Raw genomic sequence first — 22,393 nt, forward strand, 5'->3', positions numbered from 1 at the left:
TTATTTTATAGTGCATCAGTAATAATGTTTATAGTTAAATATTTGTTCGAGCCATATATAAGATCATTACGGTTACAACAAAATTCTTTTTTTTTTTCCTTTGAAAATTTAACAGTTACATATATACCTAAAACTCAATCTGATTAATATTATGAATTAAGTTATAGAATAACCCTATGTTTGATTTTGTTCTAAAAAAATGTATTTTTTATTTATAGAAATATATTATATAGATTGATATTTATCTATAAAAAAATATGTTTGAGCATTTTTTATAAAAGAATACACAGCTTAGTTGTGAGTTTAGTTAAACGACAAAGAAATCAAGTCGCTCACCTTGCTAGAACATCTAAATTTTAAAGGAGAAATTTAAGAAAGTTATTCTATACTTGTGCATTGTCCCAAACAGGTACACATAACTCTCAATTTTTTCAATGGGTTGAAGAAAAAAATTAAGTTTCTAATCCTTCTTCTGTCACAAGAGAATCAATAATAGTGACTGATTTGAACCTACAAATTGAAGCATTGTAGAAGAAAATGAGAGATTTAACAACCAACGAATGCTGACAAACGTTAGTTACTGGCGGAGGGAGGGGTTGATGATGAGACCGACGAAGACCATGAATGAAAAATGAAGGAAATACAAAGAGACGTTCTTGAACCACAGTGAAAAAACCCAATGCAATAGCAATCTAAGGCAATAAAACCATTTTGGAAAAAATGAGTTTACTTAATTTTTAATGGTTTTTATCCTAACTTATCATAATTTTTCAATTCAATCCAAAGACTTGTCACATAGATATATGACTAACGACGTTACTTTCAAATTTAATGGTAAGAACTATTTTGCAAAACGTATGTAAAGATAGAGACTATTTTTTACATTTTAAAAAGATAGAGATTAATTTATAAAATGAATAAAAAATTAGGGACCAAAATGTCTATTTATTTACTTTTTGTGTGTTTAATAAGAATATTAAGATTCGAATCTAGAATTTTATGGAAATTATCTAAAACATTATACAAGATTTTATTTGATAAAATATAATATTAAAAATATTAAATAATACGTCATAAACTTTCTTCTTTGACAAGATATTCTTAACTAAAAGTCTTAAATAAATATATGTACCAAAAACAACATTAGTGATGCAAGATCATACATTATTTGTATCTTTGACCAGTAATTACATAGACTGATGAATAATAAAAAAAAATATTTACCTATCAATTGAATAAAAACATGTCACACAATTATTGGTTGAAATTATAAATGAAATGATGATCTAAAACTCAACCAATAATTTTTCCAAAAACAAAAAACACTTCATGTCTATATAAAATTTCTCTTACTTTTATTCTATCGATGTCATGTCGGCTCTTACATGTATCTCCTTTTTTTCTGCCCTTTTGCCGACAAGCACGAAAGAGTTGCCAAACCGCCACAATGGAGGTTCTCTCCACACACACACACACGACACTTGCGCCGGCAAGTTTATGCATTCACATCTACATTCCTTACACCGTAGTACTTCTTAAAATAAAATATAGTAAAATCTTATTTTTGCTTCCCTAACTTATTGCCACATTACATCATTTAATTAATTTATCCACCATTAATTATGTTACACATAAAAGTCAGGGAAATTAATGATCAAGTTTAGAGAAAAATCAAAAAAGAAAATTTCAAACAGCTTATATATTAATAGTAGTACTATTAAATTAATTACATTTTGTCTGATTATTTCAGTGACTTAGTAAATAAGGAGAGGTTCTAGTTCTACAGCTGCGAGAGCTGTTCAAATAAATCACCACCGACTGACTCGATCTTACTATATGGCGGCGCCTGCAAACATTTTGAACCTTTCCATTTCCATCGTTCCTTATATATATGAAACAACTCACATATGGGGTTGTTTAGATTGAAGGGGTAGTATTTTTGCTTTTGCATGCATCAATCAGAAACGAGGGATTCGATCTAGTAGCTAACTAAAACAAGCTTTTTGATTGCGTTTACACGTGTTTGTTAAAGGTGGCAAATCCTAAAGAGAAGAAGGGAAACGAGGTTGACAATATATTATTCCATGAAGGGATGATGAACAACCCTGCATTATTGTCAAGGCTGTTTCCGGGTATCAATAGGGAGAGGGAGATGTCTGCCATGGTCTCAGCTTTGACCCACGTTGTCTCCGGAGAGGTTCCAACCGGTGATTCTTCTTCAGTTCTTCATCATCAACCTCATGATGATGATGCTGTTACTGTTAAACCAAACATGCCTTCTACAACACCCTTTTCATCTACTTATGTTGTTGCCACCTCTTCTCTCAAGAGAAGTAGACAACATGATACATATACACCATCCTTCTCACATCCACCTTCATCATTCCCTGCTATGCCAACAAGTAAGCACCATATTCAATTCTTTACAATCATACAGTATTTTTCTTTCGTTTTCTCCCATGATTATTAAGCAGTCCATGTTTGAAACATATTAGGAATTAGTAAATACTAATAAATAAATGTTTTCTTTAATTATATATTGTAATATAGAATAGAAAAGTTGAACCTTCAAGATTGCAGTCTAATACCTTGGATTATATTATATATTATATATATACTAATAAAAAATGCTTTCTTTAATTGTATATTGATAAATAGAATAAGAAAACAAGATATACCTATGGGATTTAATTGAATGTATAAACACAGGTGCAGAATGTTCAAAGAGTGGAATGGGAAATGCTGTGTACGAATACAGAACAAGAGGAACAGAGAATGTAAAGAAGGAGGAGGGAAGGAGAAAATATAGAGGGGTGAGGCAGAGGCCGTGGGGAAAATGGGCAGCGGAGATAAGAGACCCATTCAAAGCAGCAAGAGTATGGTTAGGAACATTTGAGACGGCAGAGGCAGCAGCTAGAGCCTACGATGAAGCTGCCCTTCGTTTTAGGGGCAGCAAGGCCAAACTCAACTTCCCCGAGAATGTCACTCTCCGACAACCTCAATTCACTGTTTCCACATCAACAGACCCATTTCAACTCTCGGGTACCAACCTTTATGATCATAGGATGTTTCTGACTTCTAATACCATGGCTTCTCATCATCTTCAATCTTCTTTGCCGCTGCCACCAGCAACCTCCTCTTCTCTAACTTCTCCTCCTCAGAACATCACTTCACTTTCTTCCTTGTATTCTGCCCAGTTGCCCCCATGGTCGGCCTCTGCCTCTGGTCATAGCTCTTCTTCCTCCCCATGATCCTTTTTTGTTTCTTTGTTTTTATTGAGTCTATATTTTCCGTCTTTTATCGTATCTCTCCATTTTTTTCAAACACTAATTAATAATAATAATAATAATTATTCCTCTGTTATTGGTAATTGCATGACGAGAATGCCAATCCATTTGTGAATTGCAATTCATCATAAAAATCTTTATTTCTTAAAAAGAATTATAAAATTTACTCGATATATAGTTAAACAGAAGTCCAACTTCACTAACAAAATTCTAAAATGATGTTTATGATTTAAAACCTTCATAATCCAAAATCTATTTAGTATTTACCCTGGCACTAGAAAAGAAAATAAATTCAATTTATTTACCTTAACTTCAAAACCTAAATAAGGAAGTTCTCAAACCTTCTTTGATTCATTTTATTTCGTCCTTATCATATATGCTTCTTGAAAAAAATTTGTTTAACCAAGACTTAAAAGTAAAGTTGAACCAATTCATAATGATAGATTTTTTTCTCTCCACTGGATTATAAGAAAAGTTTACTTTATTTTACCACTAGGAATAATATGCATTAACGAATCCCTACGCTAAATTTGAAATTATAAATTAATTCTTAATTATATCAATTTTTTTATTTTAATTTGTGATTTTGCAAATCGTCATTTATTTAAGTTCTTTTTCAATTTTTCCACTAAAACTAAAGATTATAGTGAATGATGTCTTTCTTAAAAAGGAATTAAGCAAATGACGTTTTAAATATGCCAAATACAAGGTGAAGTTTTTATGAGGTTAAGAACTAAAACACACTTGGAATCTTACTAAAATCAAGTAAATTATAATTTACAATCATAACCAATGGCCAAGTCCACGTTCGTTCTATAGCTCTTGTAATTTTAACACTCTTTTCTGACATTGCATGTTAGTAACGTGGCCAGAGAAAAATGCCTTTGACAATTTGTTCCACCGAACGGTTTAATGTTTTGTTTTGAATTTCTTACTAGGAAGGTAAACATCTTCCTCTCACAAATTCTTTTCTTCCTTTTTATTATCCAAAAAAGTCCTTATCACAACTTGAAATTCAAACATTCATTCGGCGCATTATTATTATATTGAATTGCATCTTGTTGAACTTCTAGTCTTCATTCAAACCTCCAGGTGAAGTCCAAATGCCTCCTTTAAACACTCATTTAAGTTAAGGTAAACAAGGTACCATAAACTAAAATTTAAAGGAGCAACCCAAGAATTTGACTGCAACGAACCTAAAATTGACTACCATGCGGATATATTCAATGTTGCTCGACTACGTAAGCAACAATTCGTTCGCAAAAGATTCACAAAGAGAATACTAACATATGTACACACACGAGAGGATCATTATAAAACATAAGAAAACAAATGAAGTGTGGACTAAGGTTCGCAGAGCCTTACATTATAATTCTTCCTTGCGTCTGAGCAACGAAATGCGAAAAAAAAAACATTTTAAAGCGCTTTCTTTTGATCTTCACACGTAAGATCTCAGTGGCGTGTAAAAACCCGAAAACAATGTTAATGTTGTGCAAGTAACACAGTCGTTCAAGCAATAATAACTTTTATACAAGACCATTGACTCAATCGTTTATTAAGAAGTTTAAATATTATTTGAAAAAATGGCACTTGCGTTTATGAAGAGTAATTGCGTAGTCATATTTTGACCTTTTTAAGTTATTTTCCATAATGACATTTGATTTGCTTTTAAGATAAAATTTCATTATAATCTTGTACTCCAGCAGTACTCGTCGCACGAATCACCCCATTCCCATTAGTCCAAAGCCGGGAGCCAAGTCCCAATCAGAGTAAAGAAAAAGCTCATGCTCCTCCATATGTTTAGTTTAGTGATAGAAAACAGAATGAAATGAATCAAAATAAATGAAATTGGATAGATTAGAATGGAATGAATAAATATGACAATCCGTTGTTTAAATATTTTTATAATGGAACATCATTCCATAGTTCAGAAAAATGATGGAACAAATGTGTGATAACTTTTTAATTCCTTTATCATCCTTATTTTAAATTTAAATATATTATACTTAAAAAGCTGATAATTAGGTTAAATTTGCAAGGATAAAATTGTCATTTTATAATATAATAACTTTATTCCATCAAATGCACCCTAAAATAGATCGTATTCATCCTTTTCCATTATGTTTCATTCCTATGTTTTAGGAACCAAATAATAGAACAACTTCCCCACTTTCACTTATCTCTCTCTGCTCCATCCTTTACCACCACCAATCCAAACATAGTCCAAAGAAACTCCGAATTTTTGTAATCAAAAGCAGAAAATGCAGCTTGCAAAACGTAATGGGGGAGAATGAAAAGACACCCGCATCCGAAATGCACAAGACACTGGAATAATGAGCCCAATAAATACGGAAAAATTAATCAGACAAAGAATATCAGAGCACTCGATTTCTTCCCACTGAGCTACAAACAAGACCGTTTAGGATCCTGTCATAAGTCGGTGGTAACAGGTAAGGTATTCACCATTAGTATACAACGCTAAAAAGCATATACCATCTCTACCCTAATTGCATCATTGACAGTATCTAAAATGGAAAAAGAAAGCATCGTCTTTTAATCCAATACCTCACCAATCTAATCAGCAATAATTCAAATTAACATCCTTTTACGGCACCTTCAGTCCAAAATCACATCTATATTGGGGTTCACCTGCAGTTACCAGATAGAAGCATTAAGATCGGGCATAAAGGAAAAGTTCAGAAATGAACCATTATCATCATCATGATACTTCCACATATTACAAAATTTACTTCTCGTCGGCGATTCCCTCTTCAAAAATAAAAAAAAACTTCGTACCCCATTGCCCAGAGGCTCTTCGCTATGCAAAGGTATGGGGGAGGGATATTGTACGCAGTCTTACCCTTGCATATGCAAAGAGGCTGTTTCCGGATTCGAACCCATGACCAACAAGTCACCAAGGCACAACTTTACCGCTGCACCAGGGCTCGCCCTCCCTCTTCAAAAATAATTCATAAGAAAATTTAAGATGAAAAGGACAAGCTGTACCTGTAACTTTTAACAGTGATATGGAGCTTCTTAAACCTTCAAGGCAGCTTTATGCACCATGGTTTCCTTGTGTATTTGATGGCAGCTCTTCTCCACAAGATCAAGCAGCCTCTCCAAGTTTGCTGCCCATGAGTTAAGAACGTCATTGCTATCCTTAGCTCTTTGGAAACAAACTATTCCCATGGGTCTATCAATCTTCGCCACCAATGCCTTAGACACAACCATATCTGAAAGATGCTTCTCAGCTTTCTGAAATTTTACAAGGAGAATTAGTTAGGATCTTCAAATTAAAAGACAAACATTTGAACACTTTGCAACATCTATTTTCATATGCAGCTCATTAAGAACCAGCAAAATAACCAGTTTGAGATGGCAAATGAACTAAAACCACCAAAGATCGAGAAATTTTAAGCTGTGGGGCAAAACATAAATGAAATCTGCGCAGACAACATACGGGGATTTATAAAAAATATTAAGGGAAAAAAAAACTTTGTTGAGGCAGTTGCCCTGAAAAGCTTATATGTAGGTTCATTCCTGAATAAAGCAGATATAACCAGGCACTCTTCTTTCCCACTGGTTATTGTGAGAGAACCAGGCTATTTATCTGAAACACTAGAGGCTTGCCAAAACACATTAAAAACAATTACTATTTACTACAGAAAAACTTTCAACACATACTCATAACTAGCATTACAAACCTGAACACTGAGACACAAAAGCTCCGCAAGTCTCTTCAAAGTAATCTTTCCATAGTATTTTGATATAACAATAATATTCTGATAAGGTAACAAGAATACACCACATTAATGCTCACATCCTAAATCAAGAATTGTGAAAACTGAAAAATAAGTCATATCCACAAAATACCTCCCAAGCAAATTGGAGGGAGGAAGGGGGCAAAAGAAATATAACAATGTAAGGGAATTACATGTTCAATTACTCTTTCCCTCAGATCTTCAGCTGCTTTTTCACCCAAATTCTTTCCTAAGTTACTCTCATTCTCAAATTCATCCTTGTATGAATCCCAAAGAGTTGTCCACTGGATAACCTCCATAGTGACCAACTGTTTCAACAGTAACCTATGGCATGATAAATAACAGGGGCATCAAATGAGAAGGAAAGCATAACTAAAACATCTAACAAGACACGCAACTTCAAGATTAGGAAGACGTACTTAAAGTTTGGAATCTCAGACAGATTCTTATCCTCCAAGGTAGAATTGAGAAGGCTTGACTGCATTGGATCATGCGGTGATAGAACCAAATACCAACATATTTTCCTCAGGATCTACATGAAAAGAAAATATTCAGAGAAAAAAGAAACACAATCTGACAACAGATAAACAAAATAAAGAGTGGGGAAAGCCTACTGGAATCCACTCGGCAGGATTTTCTTTGACAGATGGAATCTCATATATTGCCTTGTAGCATCGGCAAATTTCAAGATAATCATTTTTATGGGAATAATACCTTCAAGGATAAAGAGAAACCATCATAAGACAACAAAAAATTAGGATCAGCACACAAACATCATCAGGAAGTAGGCATCAAAAGAATGCAGCACCAAGGCAAATCAAACAACATTCATAAATAGCAGGTTACTGAAATTGATTTTGAAGAATAGCACCAAATTCAAAAAGCTGTGGCCTGTGGGTACTGGGTATCTTGTTTACAAGAATTGAACAGAGTATCAATTTGGATAATGACACAAAATAAAAGTCATTTGATGACACTCACTAAATGAAAATTTGATAATGGAGTTTTGAAAAAGGATCTCAACTTCAGAGATCACAGCATAACATATTTATAGAGTGATAGTCATTCTCAAAACAAAAATCAAGAGTAAAAAAGGCATCTTTACGTTTGTAAGGTAAGGAGAAGTATAACCAGCATGTCTGTTGACTTCAAAAATCATTCCTAATATTTCTAAGGTCAATTAATTCATGACATTTTGATCATCTTTCATACAATTCCAAGTGAAAGACACAGTTTACATCATAACAGGACTGTTAGGACTGACAGTTAACATGACAAACACTATGGTTGCTAAGTTGGTTTAAAGATGGTCAAAAGTGGGATATGCTTTTGATAAGAACACTACCACTATACCCCATAAAAAAATGCAAATTGATTGGTTAAAAAGAAACACAACAACAACAACAAAGCCTTATCCCACTCGGTTAGTTAGACTTTTATGGCTCGTTCAGCGTTGTTAAATAGTGGCCATGGCGCCACCATGGCATGGCATGGCGTTTTTCTTGTCAACCACCATAGGCAATTTGTGAAGGGAGGCCTGCCATGGAAGCGCCATAAGTTGCAATGGCACATTTATATGGCAGAATTTCGGCCTTCCGCCATCCACCATTGATAACATTGCTCATTTGATGGGAGATGATTTTATACGTGGGAGCCACAAAAAATTCCTTCTTTTTTTATTTCTGCTCTCAAACAAATTGTGGAAATTTGGTATTTCCATTCTATCTTCCTCTTCATTTCCTTCCTCTCTGTTTACACTCAAACAAACATAATGTCAAGGAAAAGAGAAGCCTCAAAACTGGTCCAAACATTTAGTGTCCCACAGAAAGTGAAGAGCTTTAAATATATTCTGTACCCTCCACAGTTGTATATCTAGAAAGAGGCACTCTTCAATGCTTCAGCAAATTCCTTTCATTTCTAGACCATCAAACCAAGTACAACAAAGAAATAAACACTTTGGCAAAAGCAATGAAAGCCGGAGATTCCAATTCGTTTTTTTTTATCTATAATAGAGTATCCAGATCCCCATTCCCCAGATCAACCAATGAATTAAGTTCCCTAGATCTAGTTAAAAAGATTGATAAAGAAAGATCAAAACCACTTATTCCAAATATTATGTGGAAGCAAAACTGAAAAAATGAGCAAGCAAGATGGAAAAGTTCTTCTAAAGTAAGTTGGTCTTTAAAGTGCACAAACTAGTGGGTTTATTGGGTTTCAATTGCAGCAGTGGGGCTATTCACTTCTACGGATAACTGTTTGTAACAGAACAACATCCACATTTTAACACCCCTGCCAGGAAGCAGATTGAACAAGCAAAACAAGATAACAAGTAGGGAATTGGTTACCGAATCATTAGTTCATAGTAGATTCGCTTCAACTCCGGTAGAGATGGTATATCAACAGGAGCTTCTTCAACAACATTATCACCTTCTTTAGGCTTTTTCTTTTCCTTTGAAACATCAGCATCAAACACTCTCGTACTAATCTTTCTTGAGAGTATTTGTGCACGAACATAATCCTGGCGGTCTAGACACAAACGAACCTGCACAATTAAATGAAAGAGATTTTCAAATCAGCAACTAAATTGTAACATGAAATTAGTGGCCAATAATTAATGTCATAACTTAAGGAAAAAGTAGAATGCCTAGTACTTGTTCAAGAATGAATGCGATTTTCTCAGTTTTAGCCATGGCACCAAAAGTTTCCACCTGTTAAGGAAATCAATCATGTAAGTCAACAAACAGCTAATTTCACTAACTAGTGACATACAAAAACCAAAGGTGCATAATAAAATCCATCACACGTTTAAAATTCACACTGACCGCAATTTCTTGCATCAAATCAGCAGCTTCAGCTATAAGTCCTTGTTCTTCCTTGATTTTTGCAAGTTTCTTGATCAACCGAGCTCTCTCAATCTCAACGTATATCTAGCAAATGATACAACATATATTAAACATGCATCGATAGACTACATTGGAGGATAATAAAAAGGAATGAAGAGTGAAAACATCATATGCTCACCTTTCCTGCAGATACACTGTTCAAGATTTTGATGAGTTCTATACGAGTTTCAAGATCTGGTGTCTCATCAATATATTGCATAGCCTGCTGGACCATTGCTGTCACAGCCTGTGTACAAAGAATAGGCTTATGATGAAGGATCATATCATGTTTCTTGTACCAATTGCAAGACAAATAGATAAAATCTTAACTCTAAGCAGTTAGATTTTAACCTGTCAAATGCAAAGGTGAAAAATTCTTGCATCAGTTTATAGCTAATAGGGGTAAAAGTAAAACAGTGTGCATAGAACAAGTACCAGATCAATTTTATTAGCAACACTGCATTGCAAACTGAACCAAACTTCTTTTAACCTACCGAACCAACCTCTAAAGGTAAGGGAACTAATACTCTTGTGTTCCAGCATGCCAGTCAAGCATTCATTTTCCAAACAAACCATATGAAATGAAATTATAAGTGGTGAAAGACACATGTTCTAGAGAATGTCTACTGTAACTTTCTAATATGAATCTACAAGGCATATTGATATTTGGAACAAAATTTCCATAGACATTGGTCAACACTCAAGACCCAATACATAGCGAGTAACAAAACACTATAGATTCTGAAGTAGACTAGACGATAACCAATTTTAAAGCAAAAAATAAAAAATAAAAAATCATGGCAACAGCTACTAAAGCCCTAACTAACCTAACACAAAATACACCCACACATTTTATCAAAATAAGATAAGCAAAACTAGATAGGTCATTGTTCCGCATTAAAAACAAAGAGCCATTACCTGCTTAAGCTGGCCACGGCGTTTGGACAAGAGAACAATCTGGTCATTGAGGGTTTTCCAGGCACGCGCTTCGAAGCACATCCGTAAAATTTCAGTGACGGCGTTTCTGGTGGCGGCGACGTCGCCGGCGAGCCTCGCTTGCTTCTCCGCATTCAGCAATTGTTCTATGGCCGCTTCTAAATTCCCGGCGTTCTCCTGAAAATCCAGAAGAATCGTCAACTCCGTCCATCACTCAAAATCCAAATTCAATCATTCTATTTTTCCTTCAATTTTTATTTTTTAAACCTACGCCGAGCTGCTTCATTGGCAGGTACAAATAAAAGTAGAAACACAAAATCACATTCAGTAGTAACAGTGGAAGCATATAAAGAAGTGTTGCGATCTGGAGTGTGAGTAACATTTGGGAAATTCTGTACAGAAAAGCGGGGGCGTACCATAGCCATAACCAGGGAAGTTTGCTACTTTGCGTGCAGGAGGGGAGAAGAGAGGAACTTCTGTAGTACTCTATTGGAAAGAAACCATATAGCAATGAAATATTTTCATGGGCCTAACTATTTCACACCCTGCTAGGCCTGTTCTTGTCATTGGGGTTTTTGGCCCAATTCCTATCTATAGTATGACAAATATACCACCAAATTTATTAAGTGTACCTCCCTTTTTATTTTTTTCTCCCAAAAATATCATTTGGCAACCAAACCCATCACCAGCAACATTGACCATCCTTGTGCACTGGAGGCATGTGCCATGAATATGAGTCACGAAACAACACCCAAAACCAATAGAATACAATTACATATTTGCTGTCAGATTCATCTGGATTTCTCGCAAGTCACTGCCAGGTGAAGAGGGTTTGAGACTAATTTGTCTGCACAAGCACTTGCCTCACGGTAAATGTGAACCCAGGAATTACATTAGTTTGGAATACTACAAGTTCTTGATGATTTGCTTAGATTTTAATTAAAGATAAAATTGGGTTCTTGTCCCTCATTTGTTCAAATGCATCTTAATTGAATGAACAAAGGACATTGCACATTGCTTTGAGGCGTTTTTCCTTTCAAATGGGAATTTGGGTGAACTGTGAGTTCCAGGTTTCAGCATTTCTCATTTTTTCTCAAGAATACTGAAATGTTTGATGATTATTTGCTTGCAAATTTTGTGAATTCAGTTGAAAAGAGTCCATATGAACGACTTAGGAGAAATATTCCAATCTTTGACTGATTAAATTTTCATTTCTCAATACCTTAATGCCTCAATTTTCTGTTAGCACCTTGTCCCTCCCCCTTTGAGGAATCCCTATGACCTAAATGGGTTGGAAATGTACTTGACTAGTATTTGAAGTCTGCAGAACTTCTCGAAGAGAACATTAGTAATGATAGAATAGCATACAAATATGCTTTTTAATTTCATATACCAATTTTTTGTCATGATGATGGTGCTATAGGGACATTTACCATTGATTTTGGATATCATACCATTCATAATAACTAGGGTGGGAGAGGACAAAACCGGACATTAAAGCAACAATGGGACAGAAGAAGTTCTCTGCCAAACCATCATAATCTATTAATCTATAATAGAGAGAGGAATATTGAAATTGAGTGACATTTATGGAACAGCAGAACAGGTGCATTCAGATGATGATGGATTTCATTTCTCTACTGAAATGCAGACAGATGACATTGTGGTTCCTTGTTTCATAAAGCATTCAGTCAAACACACATACAATGCAATTCATTCACAAGGTTGGCATTATTTTCTTGGGATACATTGATGCATGCGCTATGGTTCAATGCATCCTTTGACTTTTATGTTTCAGATTTTAGTGCATCCTGTTACAGAGGAAGATGTTTTGTGCAGAGGCAAAGTTGCTTTTCTATGAGATAAAAAGAAAAAGAAAACTAAAAACCAGATCAGTGTTGTTTTGGGGAAGTTTACCTTTATGGGTTCAGGAAGTTCAGGGCATTATCTGATCTGAGTCACTAGCTCAGAAAGACAGTTCGATGATCCAACGAATTTGTCGTATGGCATTCAACCACCTGCAAATAATGATACCAGGACACAGGAATGTTGTTCCAAAACGCTAGCTAGTCAATAACAATACCTTAAAAAAATTGGACATCTAAACTGCAGTAGTTGCAGCAGAAAGCATCAAAATTTTGTGTTGCAAATTGAATATGAAATTTACATTAGCAAAAGGATATATGGTTTTCGGTATTGGAGTTATATTGCTAGCGATGCTTCTTTATACGTAGAATTGTTCTCACAATGCATTAGATAAGAAATACGATCTTATTTCTATGGGTATATTAATATCTCTTTTAATCCATTATTTTTAACATTTTTTATTTAATTAAAATTCATTGAAAATTATGAAATTATACGAGACTCTTAAATAAGAAATAAGATCTTATCATATGGTGAGTTTCAATTAATTTTAACTAATAAAAAATATATTCAGAAAGAGTAGTATTACATAGCATATTGTTACCATGTAAATACTATGCATGCCTTAGTGTTACATCTACCACTTTCTTTGTTCAGGTTGTATGGATTCCAGACTCAACTATAAGGTGCTTAAACACACAGTAGTGGACGACTGCTTGTATTGTATAGCTAACATGCCCCGGAATCTGTCACATACTATGACATATGCTGACCCTTAAAAGTCCAACATGAAACTTACAGAATTAAAAAAAAATGTCCCGTTGATTTTTCTTAAACGAATTTACATAATTAATTTTCTAAAAAATATTATGATTTTATGCTTTGCTCAATTATCCGTATAGTTTTAACAATTATCATTGTTTTTATTTTATAACTTATTTTCTCACTATATTACTACTTTGAGATAGATATAGGCTTTATTCATAGGGATGTGACCAAGTTCAGCAAATTGAGTACTTATATAAATGGAATTTGAATGTTGAACTCTTTTAACTTATTGATTTTTTTTTCCTTTACCAAATTTTCCTATTCAATAGTTTTTTTAAAATTCTTTTTTGATAATTTTATATTTGACAAATATCTTTATTAGTAAAAAAAATAAAGTATATGATTTTCTATTAATAAAGATGACATAAGGGTAAAGGATACAATTTTGATGACCGAGATAAAGAAATTTTATTTAAGAAGGATAATCCATAATTAATTTAAAATTTGAACTCTTAAAATTAGAAATAGGTAAGTGATAAATATAAAATAACAAAAAGCAAAGTTACAGCTCACCAATTAAATATATAAATAACTCTTTACATGACACGGGTATACCAGTAATGAATTATGAATTTCAAGCCAACAAAGTATGGATTTTACTTATTTACATGATTGAGTCCAATTTCAACCTCGATAATTTGATAGTTAAATTAAAAAGTTTGATCAAATATTTAATAAACTAAATTCAAATAATTCATGAATAACTCAGATGATTTATACTTGGATATGTTAATCTGAATTTTTTTTAATATTATGCGGCAGGGATCTCAACTTCCACAATTAAATTCCATGCTTATACACACTAATTTCTAAGAGATTTCAAAATTAGTGTTAATATACTATTCATGAGAAACTTTTATCGAATAGTATATTAACATGAAGGGGCCTAATTTGGTGTAGTGGAAAACATGAAGGCATGGTCTAAGGGGAAAAAAAGAGGAAAGATCGAGGAAGAAAAACCAATACACATGCAGACATGAACCTATTGCTAAGCAACAACATATAGGACTCAATAAATAATTAATACAGTATAAAGCGCATGGCGAACAGGATTGCTAAGTTGAAACAAACTTCCAGCTTATATATTAAAATATATAATTGAATCTAGAAAGGACATCAAAACAATATACAAAGATGATTTAACTGTTCCAGTCAAAAAAGATGAATTAATTGTTGCTTATACATTAGTCATGTATGTGCCAAGATATACTTATACAATAAAAGAATGATTTTTAGCACCCTTTATAACATTTAACATTTAATTAAAAATTTAAACTTGTGAATGCATTTGTTATTGCTGTAATCAATGGAAGATTAATAGAGCATGTGGATTTGGAAGATTAAACTTTTGAATGCCTTCGAGGAAACCACCTATATATATATATATATATATATATATATATATATATATATATATAGTTTCAAACATTACATCTATATTTCATTTTCTTTTCCTGATATCAAGTCTTCATGTTGTTGAAAGTTGAATTAGGCCAAAAACCCAAATTAAGATATGTTTAAGCAGAATTTTATATTCTTGTATCCATATAAACTTCTTGTCTTCTTCAGGGATACGTTTTAGTTTATTCATATTCAAAACTAGCTATCTAAGTTTATCATGGTTAAAAATCTTAGTCGGGTATATATGAAGGTTATTGATATATCACGAAGGGATTTTGTTTTTCATAATTGATATGTAACAATTGTTCCCGGCCAGCAAAGAAAGATGACATATGGACAAAAGATAAAATTAATAAAGTTGCAATTACTATCTTATGCAGTACACTGTACACATGCAATGTCTGTAGACGAGTTAATGATTATTTAGTTTTCATGAGGGTTTGGTCATTGGTGTTTTCATGGACAAAAATTTAGCAATAAATATTCTATGTAGTTAATTCTTCATAAACATTACCTTTATTTTTTTGTTGTTTTAACTTTTTAGTGATCTTTAACATAAAGAAATATAGAACAAACTGAAGATCTTTCAATCACGTAGTTGAGACTTGAGACCGAGAGTTTCATTGCAGCCAAAAGAACTGATATACTTTATTACCTTAATTTATGTTCTAGATCTAGGAACCTTTGTACAAAAAAAGCACAAATTATTAATTCTTGAATATTAGTACAATTTTTCTAAACTATCTACTTTCTTTTACCAAAAATTGCGAACTATTTAATTGTGAATCGGTGGTTTCCTCGAAGCTGGAGTGTAATCCATGGAAAACACATCACCACCAACGTTAACATCCTCATCTTTGGGCTTAAATACCTTAGCAATCGCTTCCTTATTATGTTGAACTGTGTTGACATCCCCGCTAGTTAGGTTACTTTTTTCTTTCAATGTTCGTGCAGCTGCATATATATACAAAAATTGCAAAAAGAACATATTAATAAAACTTTGCGAGAAACGGGGTATTAAAACATAGGAATATTTAATTTTGAACCCAATGTTCTGATCTATTTGAGCAATAATTAAGAAGTACCTATAGTTTGGGAGGAGAAGAGGCAGAGGATGACGAAAGCCACAAATAGAATGCGCTTGTTTTGTGAAGAAGCCATCTTAGAAAGAAAAAAAAAACAATTAGACTTGTGTTGTTTTGTGCTCTATAATTTCTTAATTCGCTCTTTAGCTGAATATTGCATAAGCTATGCTATTTCACTCCTATATATAGACGCAGGACATGCTAGTTAACTGTCACATGCCACTAAGATTATTAATTAGGTACCAATACAAAGACAACAGTGGTAATTACTAATTTGTACATGAGTGATGAGCGAGCCTAGCTAATGGTCTACGAGGGTGTCACATCAGTGTCTGGCTTGAAATAGATGGCTATGGGTGCTTTGGGGGAAAAAGATTTAAACGAGAAAAACAGAAATCTATCATTTCCATATGAAACTCAAACTACACTGTATACGTGTATTTTGGGTCGTCTTGGTTTTCTTTTCATGGCCATCTGATTCCTATACATCTATATATTAATATTGTTCCCCAACTGTTCCATGCATATTCGTTAGTGATAGCTTCTGTCCCTATATCTAGAACAAAAGCTAAGGATTTTATCTTTTCAACCCGTGTTCTGTCACATGCCAGAAACTCCCATATAGGACTCTTGTCTCTGTCTCGGATTCAATTAAAAGTATAAACAAACTAAACCAAAACATTAGTTTCAGCTTTTAAGGTAAAAAAAAGTATAAAAGTGATGATAGAGTTAAATAAATCTCATATCACACGTTAATTTTTAAGATTTAATTTTATGAATTTTATCTTTACGATGTTTAATATTTTTTTTTTACTTAATGTAGGACTTCGCTCTTAATATAAGATTTCATCTCATTTATCCTATAACATTTTGAAAATACAAATTGCGACTTATAATCTATGCATGGATGATGTGTGAAAGGAATAAATCATAGCTGCATATATTTTGATTTTGCTGCATATATAATAGTATTATTCTGGAACAATAATAGATGATCAAACCCTAGATGCTGGTCTTTGATTTCTCTAACTTGTATGTGAACTAGTTCTTGGAATTTTGAAGTTACGCTCAATAACTAATCTATAGTTTAAACGATCACATACCTCTAGGCCACTAGAAAATGACATTCATGATTCATGCCGATGGCTTGCTACAGTTTAGGAGAAACTACATGAAAATTTGAGTTGGGCCATTGGATCTGTGTGCCAGAATATGCAGACAAGATAACACATTCAAGCCTACAACATTGATGCGGGGCCATAATTGTCAAGCCTGCAACCTCTTTACCCTGCCACTCTCAAGCATCGTACCTCATCACCTTGTCAATCGCTTAATTTACAATGTGAAAAGATTTTAGTTTAGTGAAACAATTTCTTAGAGTTATGCTTCCACCTGCCAACATTGTGGCCTTCTTAATCAACAATTTCCCCCTCTTTTATTGATTAATAATTGAATGATTTACATTTATATATTTGTCGTGTGTCAATCAGTCTCTATGGCAAGGGCCCTTGTGGAAATTATAATTAATTAATTAATTCTAAGTATCATTCAAATGATTAATATCACACATATTTAGAACTGGGGTATGTATTTTCATGCTAATAATTCTAGCCCTTGATAAAGTCACGAGAACTAAAAAGCATTAAATATGCAATTTTGTTTCCCTGTACGTAGAAGAAGTTAATTAACAAATAAAGTATTCAAGTTCATGCATTATTTGGGGAGCTAGTAGCAATCATTCAAATTAATTTCTTGGGTGATGCCAAGGTTGATTTACTTTAACGTACTGCTATTGCTTAGTCATTAGTCACAGATAATGGTGGTTTTGTTTGTTGTGTGTGTTTTCTTCCCCTCGAGTTAGATTGCGTGAACAGGAGATTTGATTAATTAATCATGGAAAATGCAAAGCATTAATGAATGGAGGGAAAAAACGCGACATTGGTGAGACTAAGATCACTTTCAGATAAGACATTGGACAATGTTTTTCTTCTTTGGAAGAGTAAGACAATAGACAGTGTTCGTATACATCACATGGGACGAGTCCAGCGATTATCTACTTGGTAGGCCTGGCTTGTCGCTTGCAAATTGCGCATGGACCAAACATGATTTTGAGGCCTAATAAAAGCTATGTAATGATCCAAACAATGGAGCAGAATAAGCCACCAAGTAGCTAGCCACGACGCTATGGCCATGTACAAGTTTCACCATACAGTTAGTTCATTCGGCCTAACTTATTACGGAATAAAACAAAAGCCAGAACTTGACCTTTGGTGAATAATTTCGTTCTTCAATTTCAAATTAATGCGATTTGGTGGCGTGGAAGTCCACAACATTTATACAAACTCAATGTGATATAGGGGGTTTAATTTCTCCAGTGATATCAATTTTGAGATGATACATCTTGATCGAGTTAGCTGCATTAATTTATTGGCATCTTTGTCACCTCATTTTTTTTTTATAATTATATGAAAATTTTATTATTTAAACATGCAAATGCTTTAGGTAAATAGGATACTAATACTAATGCTAATACTAAAAATTCACTTATTAATCCCTGATGAACACCCTAATTCAATGTTCTCAAATTTCATCGTGAATTCCAAATCAAATGGGTGCATATTGCATAGCATGGCAAATTCTCTTTTGATGCCTTTTAGTCACAAAGTGTTTATACACATTTTTTATAACATTTTATTACAATTTTCTTTTATTTTTTTTCATTTCATATCTTTTTTTTTTAATAAGAATCGATAACAGTATCATTAAAGAATTTATAATAATTTACACATTGTTGAGCAAGTTAAATCCCCTTACCTTTCTATTTCATAATGTTTATCTTTATGTTTCTTTGTCTTCTTTTTCTTATCTTTCTCTTAATTATATAAATAATTATTTAAAAACAGTTATATAAATAAACATTCTATTCTTTGTCGTAGATTTATTGGCCATGCATAAAGCTGAGATTGAAAGCTGTCTTCAGTGGTTAATTTATACTCTTTTCATAGCATGCTTGAGTATGCGTTTTGATTGGACATAATGTGAATTTTCCAAAGCAAAAATATTAGTTTCTCCGTCAACAGGAGGTTTTGAACCGAAAAGAAAGAATGCATTTGTTGCAAACGCTTTTCCAAACACGCGGTTAATTAATTTGGAAGTACCTAGGCTTAATGTTTTTTCGCTATCGATTTTTCTGTTATTCTGGCTTACTTTTTGCTTTTTGTTACGTAGGTTATTGTAATCTATGTTTATATATAGTTAAGAGAATTTTGCTATTTTTATCTATATAAAAAAGAAGAAGAGATTTTACTGCTTTTTTTATATAATAAGTAGTCTTATATTTTATACTATGAAAACCCTTTCGTCTTCCTTTAATTTGTAATAATCTCATATAATTGGCAATAATTATAAGGCAATATTTTCTTTCTAAATTCAAGCTCCAAAATGTTGACTTGAGTTGGCCCATTAAAAATAAATTCAAAACATTTTAACAATTCTCCACCTTGACTTGAATTTACCAAAAATCAAGAATACTGTCCTACGTGCCAACTCACCCCAAAGCGTGTTAAACTATGCAAACATTCACCAAGTCCAAGTGATGCTTGAATTTCTCATAGACAAAAGGCCTAGCCAACTATTAGCTGGATTGTGTGTTGTGATTATCTTCTTTGTGAAGAACAATTTATCTTCAATCATAACTTAAATGAAATTCAACTTGAAGTCAATGTGTTTTGATCTTTCATGATAGATTGGAGTCTTGGTCAAACTTAAGATACTTTAACTATCAAAATAAAGTATAGATATATCTTGCAATTACATTACCCTCTTTATCTCTTTCTATTAATTTTTTTTATCTACAAATATTAGTTTTGTTAGTAGAGTGAATTAAAGCTATAACTTTTTTTCTTTTTTCTTCTTCCTTAATCATCCAACTCACCTTATATCTTTATTTGCTTATATTTATGACACATACTTTGCTTCTATGGTAGACAAAATAATTATAGGCTAAAGTGTTGCTTACCAACGAATAGCACATCCATAAAGAGTAAAGATATAACAAGTCAATGATCTTCTCATTACAAGATTTCCACCACAGTCAGAATCTTCTAACTTATGGAAAATCAACAAAGCTTACGCAAAATAATCCAGCATTAAATTAAGGTTAACTTTATCAAATTCAATTTTACCCAACTTTAAAATAAATAGACATGTAATCTGGCCATCAGTTGAGTTTAATTATGTGAGTTAATTTGAACAATTATAATTTATCAAATTTCGGGCTTTAAGGCTAATTAATAAGATTATTCATCATAAAGTCGTAAACTCATAGTTTTTACGAGTTAAGGGAGCATGAGAATGGCTGCAATACTTTAAAGAAGATTATGACAGATAATATGTTTTGTGATGGCCAATAGGATTTGATTAGTTAACATGCATTATCCATTCACTCTATTATTTGCGCATTGTAATTTTTTTATTGTTTATATATATAGATAGACCTACGTTTACTTTATCTTAATTGAATCAAAGGGAATTTAGTATTATATATTTGATTCTTATAGTTGTTCTTTTTTCCTTCTTATCAACACACATCAAAGAACAGTTGGCTGGGAATGATTCAATAATATAAGATGTGAAATAATGAAATAAACTGATATGTTTGGAATCTTTGGCATGCTCCATAATTTTGTTTCTCCGTTCTCACCAATGCACCAATCTTTTTTACCGCTATGTTTTTTCCCCTCAATTCATATATTCTCTAATTATTATTTCCTTAACAATATTGAATTATGGGCTTATAGTAATTCTTCGTCGATTACCTGTTAGCTAATCAGTATATATTCATGAATTCATCTTGCTATAAATCGTCAATTTTCATCCATATATATTAATTTTTATTCTTACCAATAATTAAGCATACAAATTAAAAAGTTTGGCTGGAGGTGGTTTCTTGTGAGTGATTACTGTTTATACTTCTCCCTTCTTTGACTCCTGTTTAACATCTATCACTGAGCGTTGTTCTACGAGTGTGTATGATTAGGTAAATGATTGATATAGCTTCAAAATGTACTTTCTAGGGTGTAGTAGCATGAAATCATGGGAACCTAATTAAAACTTCAAATGTAAATGCCATATACACGGAGTATAAAATTATTCTTCAAATATATCATTAAAATATGTTTTTTTTTATAAATATCAAAATATTTGAAATTTATTCCTATAAAAAAAATTTATATATTTTTTTATTAATATAAAATAAAGATTTCAATGATGTTCGATTATATTTAAACCTATGCAACTAATAATTATGTAAATAAATTATCCATTAGTGAATATACCAATAGAAAAATTATTTGTATTTTTAAAAAAAAATTCTTCTCTTTCTTTTCTAAGTTTTCTTCCTAAGGATAATATTTATGTTAATTCATTTTTCTTTTTATAGGAATAGAAAAAATTCATTTTTCTTCCTAAAAAAAAACTATTTAAAAAAATTTCCTTAAAATTATTTTTCTTTTTGCTTATATTATATTGTTAATTCATGTTTTCTTATACTCTAGAGTTACTTTATTATTATTAATTTGTTATTTAGTCGGAGGTGGCGACATGGAGAATCTCCGTCAAGTTGTGGATGCCGGAGAAGTCAAGCGGCTCAGCAACGAGTCTGGCGGCGGAGGTCTGGTCGTGGAGCCTCTGGCTGTCGTGGTGGATGCGACCGGCGGGCAAGCGGGCGTTGAGGACGTGGAGAATCTCCTCACCATCTTGTCTCTGCGCCGCTGCCACCACACCTTTGGCAGTGCCAATAGATTTTCTCTCTCCCAAATTCTAAAACCCATTAATTCCTTATTGTATATAAATAATTAAATATCTATCATTTTAATTGCTAAACTCTGCTGTGATAAAATTTCTCTTCTTATTTTCTTTTTCGATGACATTGAAAAATCTTGATTTTGCAGATTGATGGAAGAAAAAGGGAACTTAACTCATTACAAAATTAGGTCTTTGCCAACTCTATTTTATGTTCCTGACTTCATCACAAACAGTGACCAAATCCTTCTTCTCAAGAACGTAGTACTCACCCTCATTCTGCTTCCCTTTGTTCGTCGGAATTAGTAAGTTGTTACTGTGTTGTTCGCCGGAATCGCGAAGCCATCGAAACCGGTGGTGGAGGCGCGTGCCGGCGGAGGTGGAGACATCGTCATCGAAAGAGGAAAAAGCTTGTTGTTGTTGTTGTTGTTGTTCAAATCCCCAATTATTCGTTTTCTATTTGATAAATTTCCTTGTTGCTTAACTTCTTCTCCCTCTCAATCGTGTTTATAGTTAATTACTGAATTCATGCAATTTGATTGTTC

General features: G+C 32.9%; 3 protein-coding genes across 4 annotated transcripts; 2 read left to right on the top strand and 1 right to left on the bottom strand.

The window, feature by feature from the left end:
- Positions 1–1,729: 1,729 nt before the first annotated feature.
- LOC114410130 (ethylene-responsive transcription factor ERF110-like) lies at positions 1,730–3,305 on the top strand. The gene is made up of 2 exons (XM_028373922.1): positions 1,730–2,402; positions 2,710–3,305. The coding sequence occupies exons 1-2, from the start codon at positions 2,093–2,095 to the stop codon at positions 3,249–3,251; spliced, it is 852 nt and encodes a 283-aa protein (XP_028229723.1). The 5' UTR covers positions 1,730–2,092; the 3' UTR covers positions 3,252–3,305.
- Positions 3,306–5,613: 2,308 nt separating this feature from the next.
- On the bottom strand, positions 5,614–11,364 carry LOC114410131 (26S proteasome non-ATPase regulatory subunit 12 homolog A-like). 2 transcript variants are annotated; one of them, XM_028373924.1, is made up of 12 exons: positions 11,283–11,364; positions 10,849–11,043; positions 10,070–10,177; positions 9,871–9,975; positions 9,700–9,756; positions 9,394–9,590; positions 7,663–7,762; positions 7,468–7,580; positions 7,222–7,372; positions 6,992–7,069; positions 6,294–6,542; positions 5,614–5,936 (listed from the first exon to the last, which is right to left on the bottom strand). In XM_028373924.1, the coding sequence occupies exons 1-11, from the start codon at positions 11,289–11,291 to the stop codon at positions 6,324–6,326; spliced, it is 1,332 nt and encodes a 443-aa protein (XP_028229725.1). In that variant the 5' UTR covers positions 11,292–11,364; the 3' UTR covers positions 5,614–5,936; positions 6,294–6,323. The 2 variants fall into 2 exon arrangements, with proteins under 2 accessions (XP_028229725.1, XP_028229724.1); XM_028373923.1 differs by lacking the exon at positions 11,283–11,364 and adding an exon at positions 11,138–11,249.
- A 10,233-nt stretch (positions 11,365–21,597) lies between these two features.
- LOC114408225 lies at positions 21,598–22,393 on the top strand. Its single transcript, XM_028371290.1, has 2 exons — positions 21,598–21,889; positions 21,998–22,393. Exons 1-2 carry the CDS (start codon positions 21,648–21,650, stop codon positions 22,152–22,154), a joined length of 399 nt encoding a protein of 132 aa, XP_028227091.1. The 5' UTR covers positions 21,598–21,647; the 3' UTR covers positions 22,155–22,393.

The sequence above is a fragment of the Glycine soja genome, chromosome 4, assembly GCF_004193775.1.
Source record: "Glycine soja cultivar W05 chromosome 4, ASM419377v2, whole genome shotgun sequence".
Classification (NCBI taxonomy): Eukaryota; Viridiplantae; Streptophyta; class Magnoliopsida; order Fabales; family Fabaceae; genus Glycine; species Glycine soja.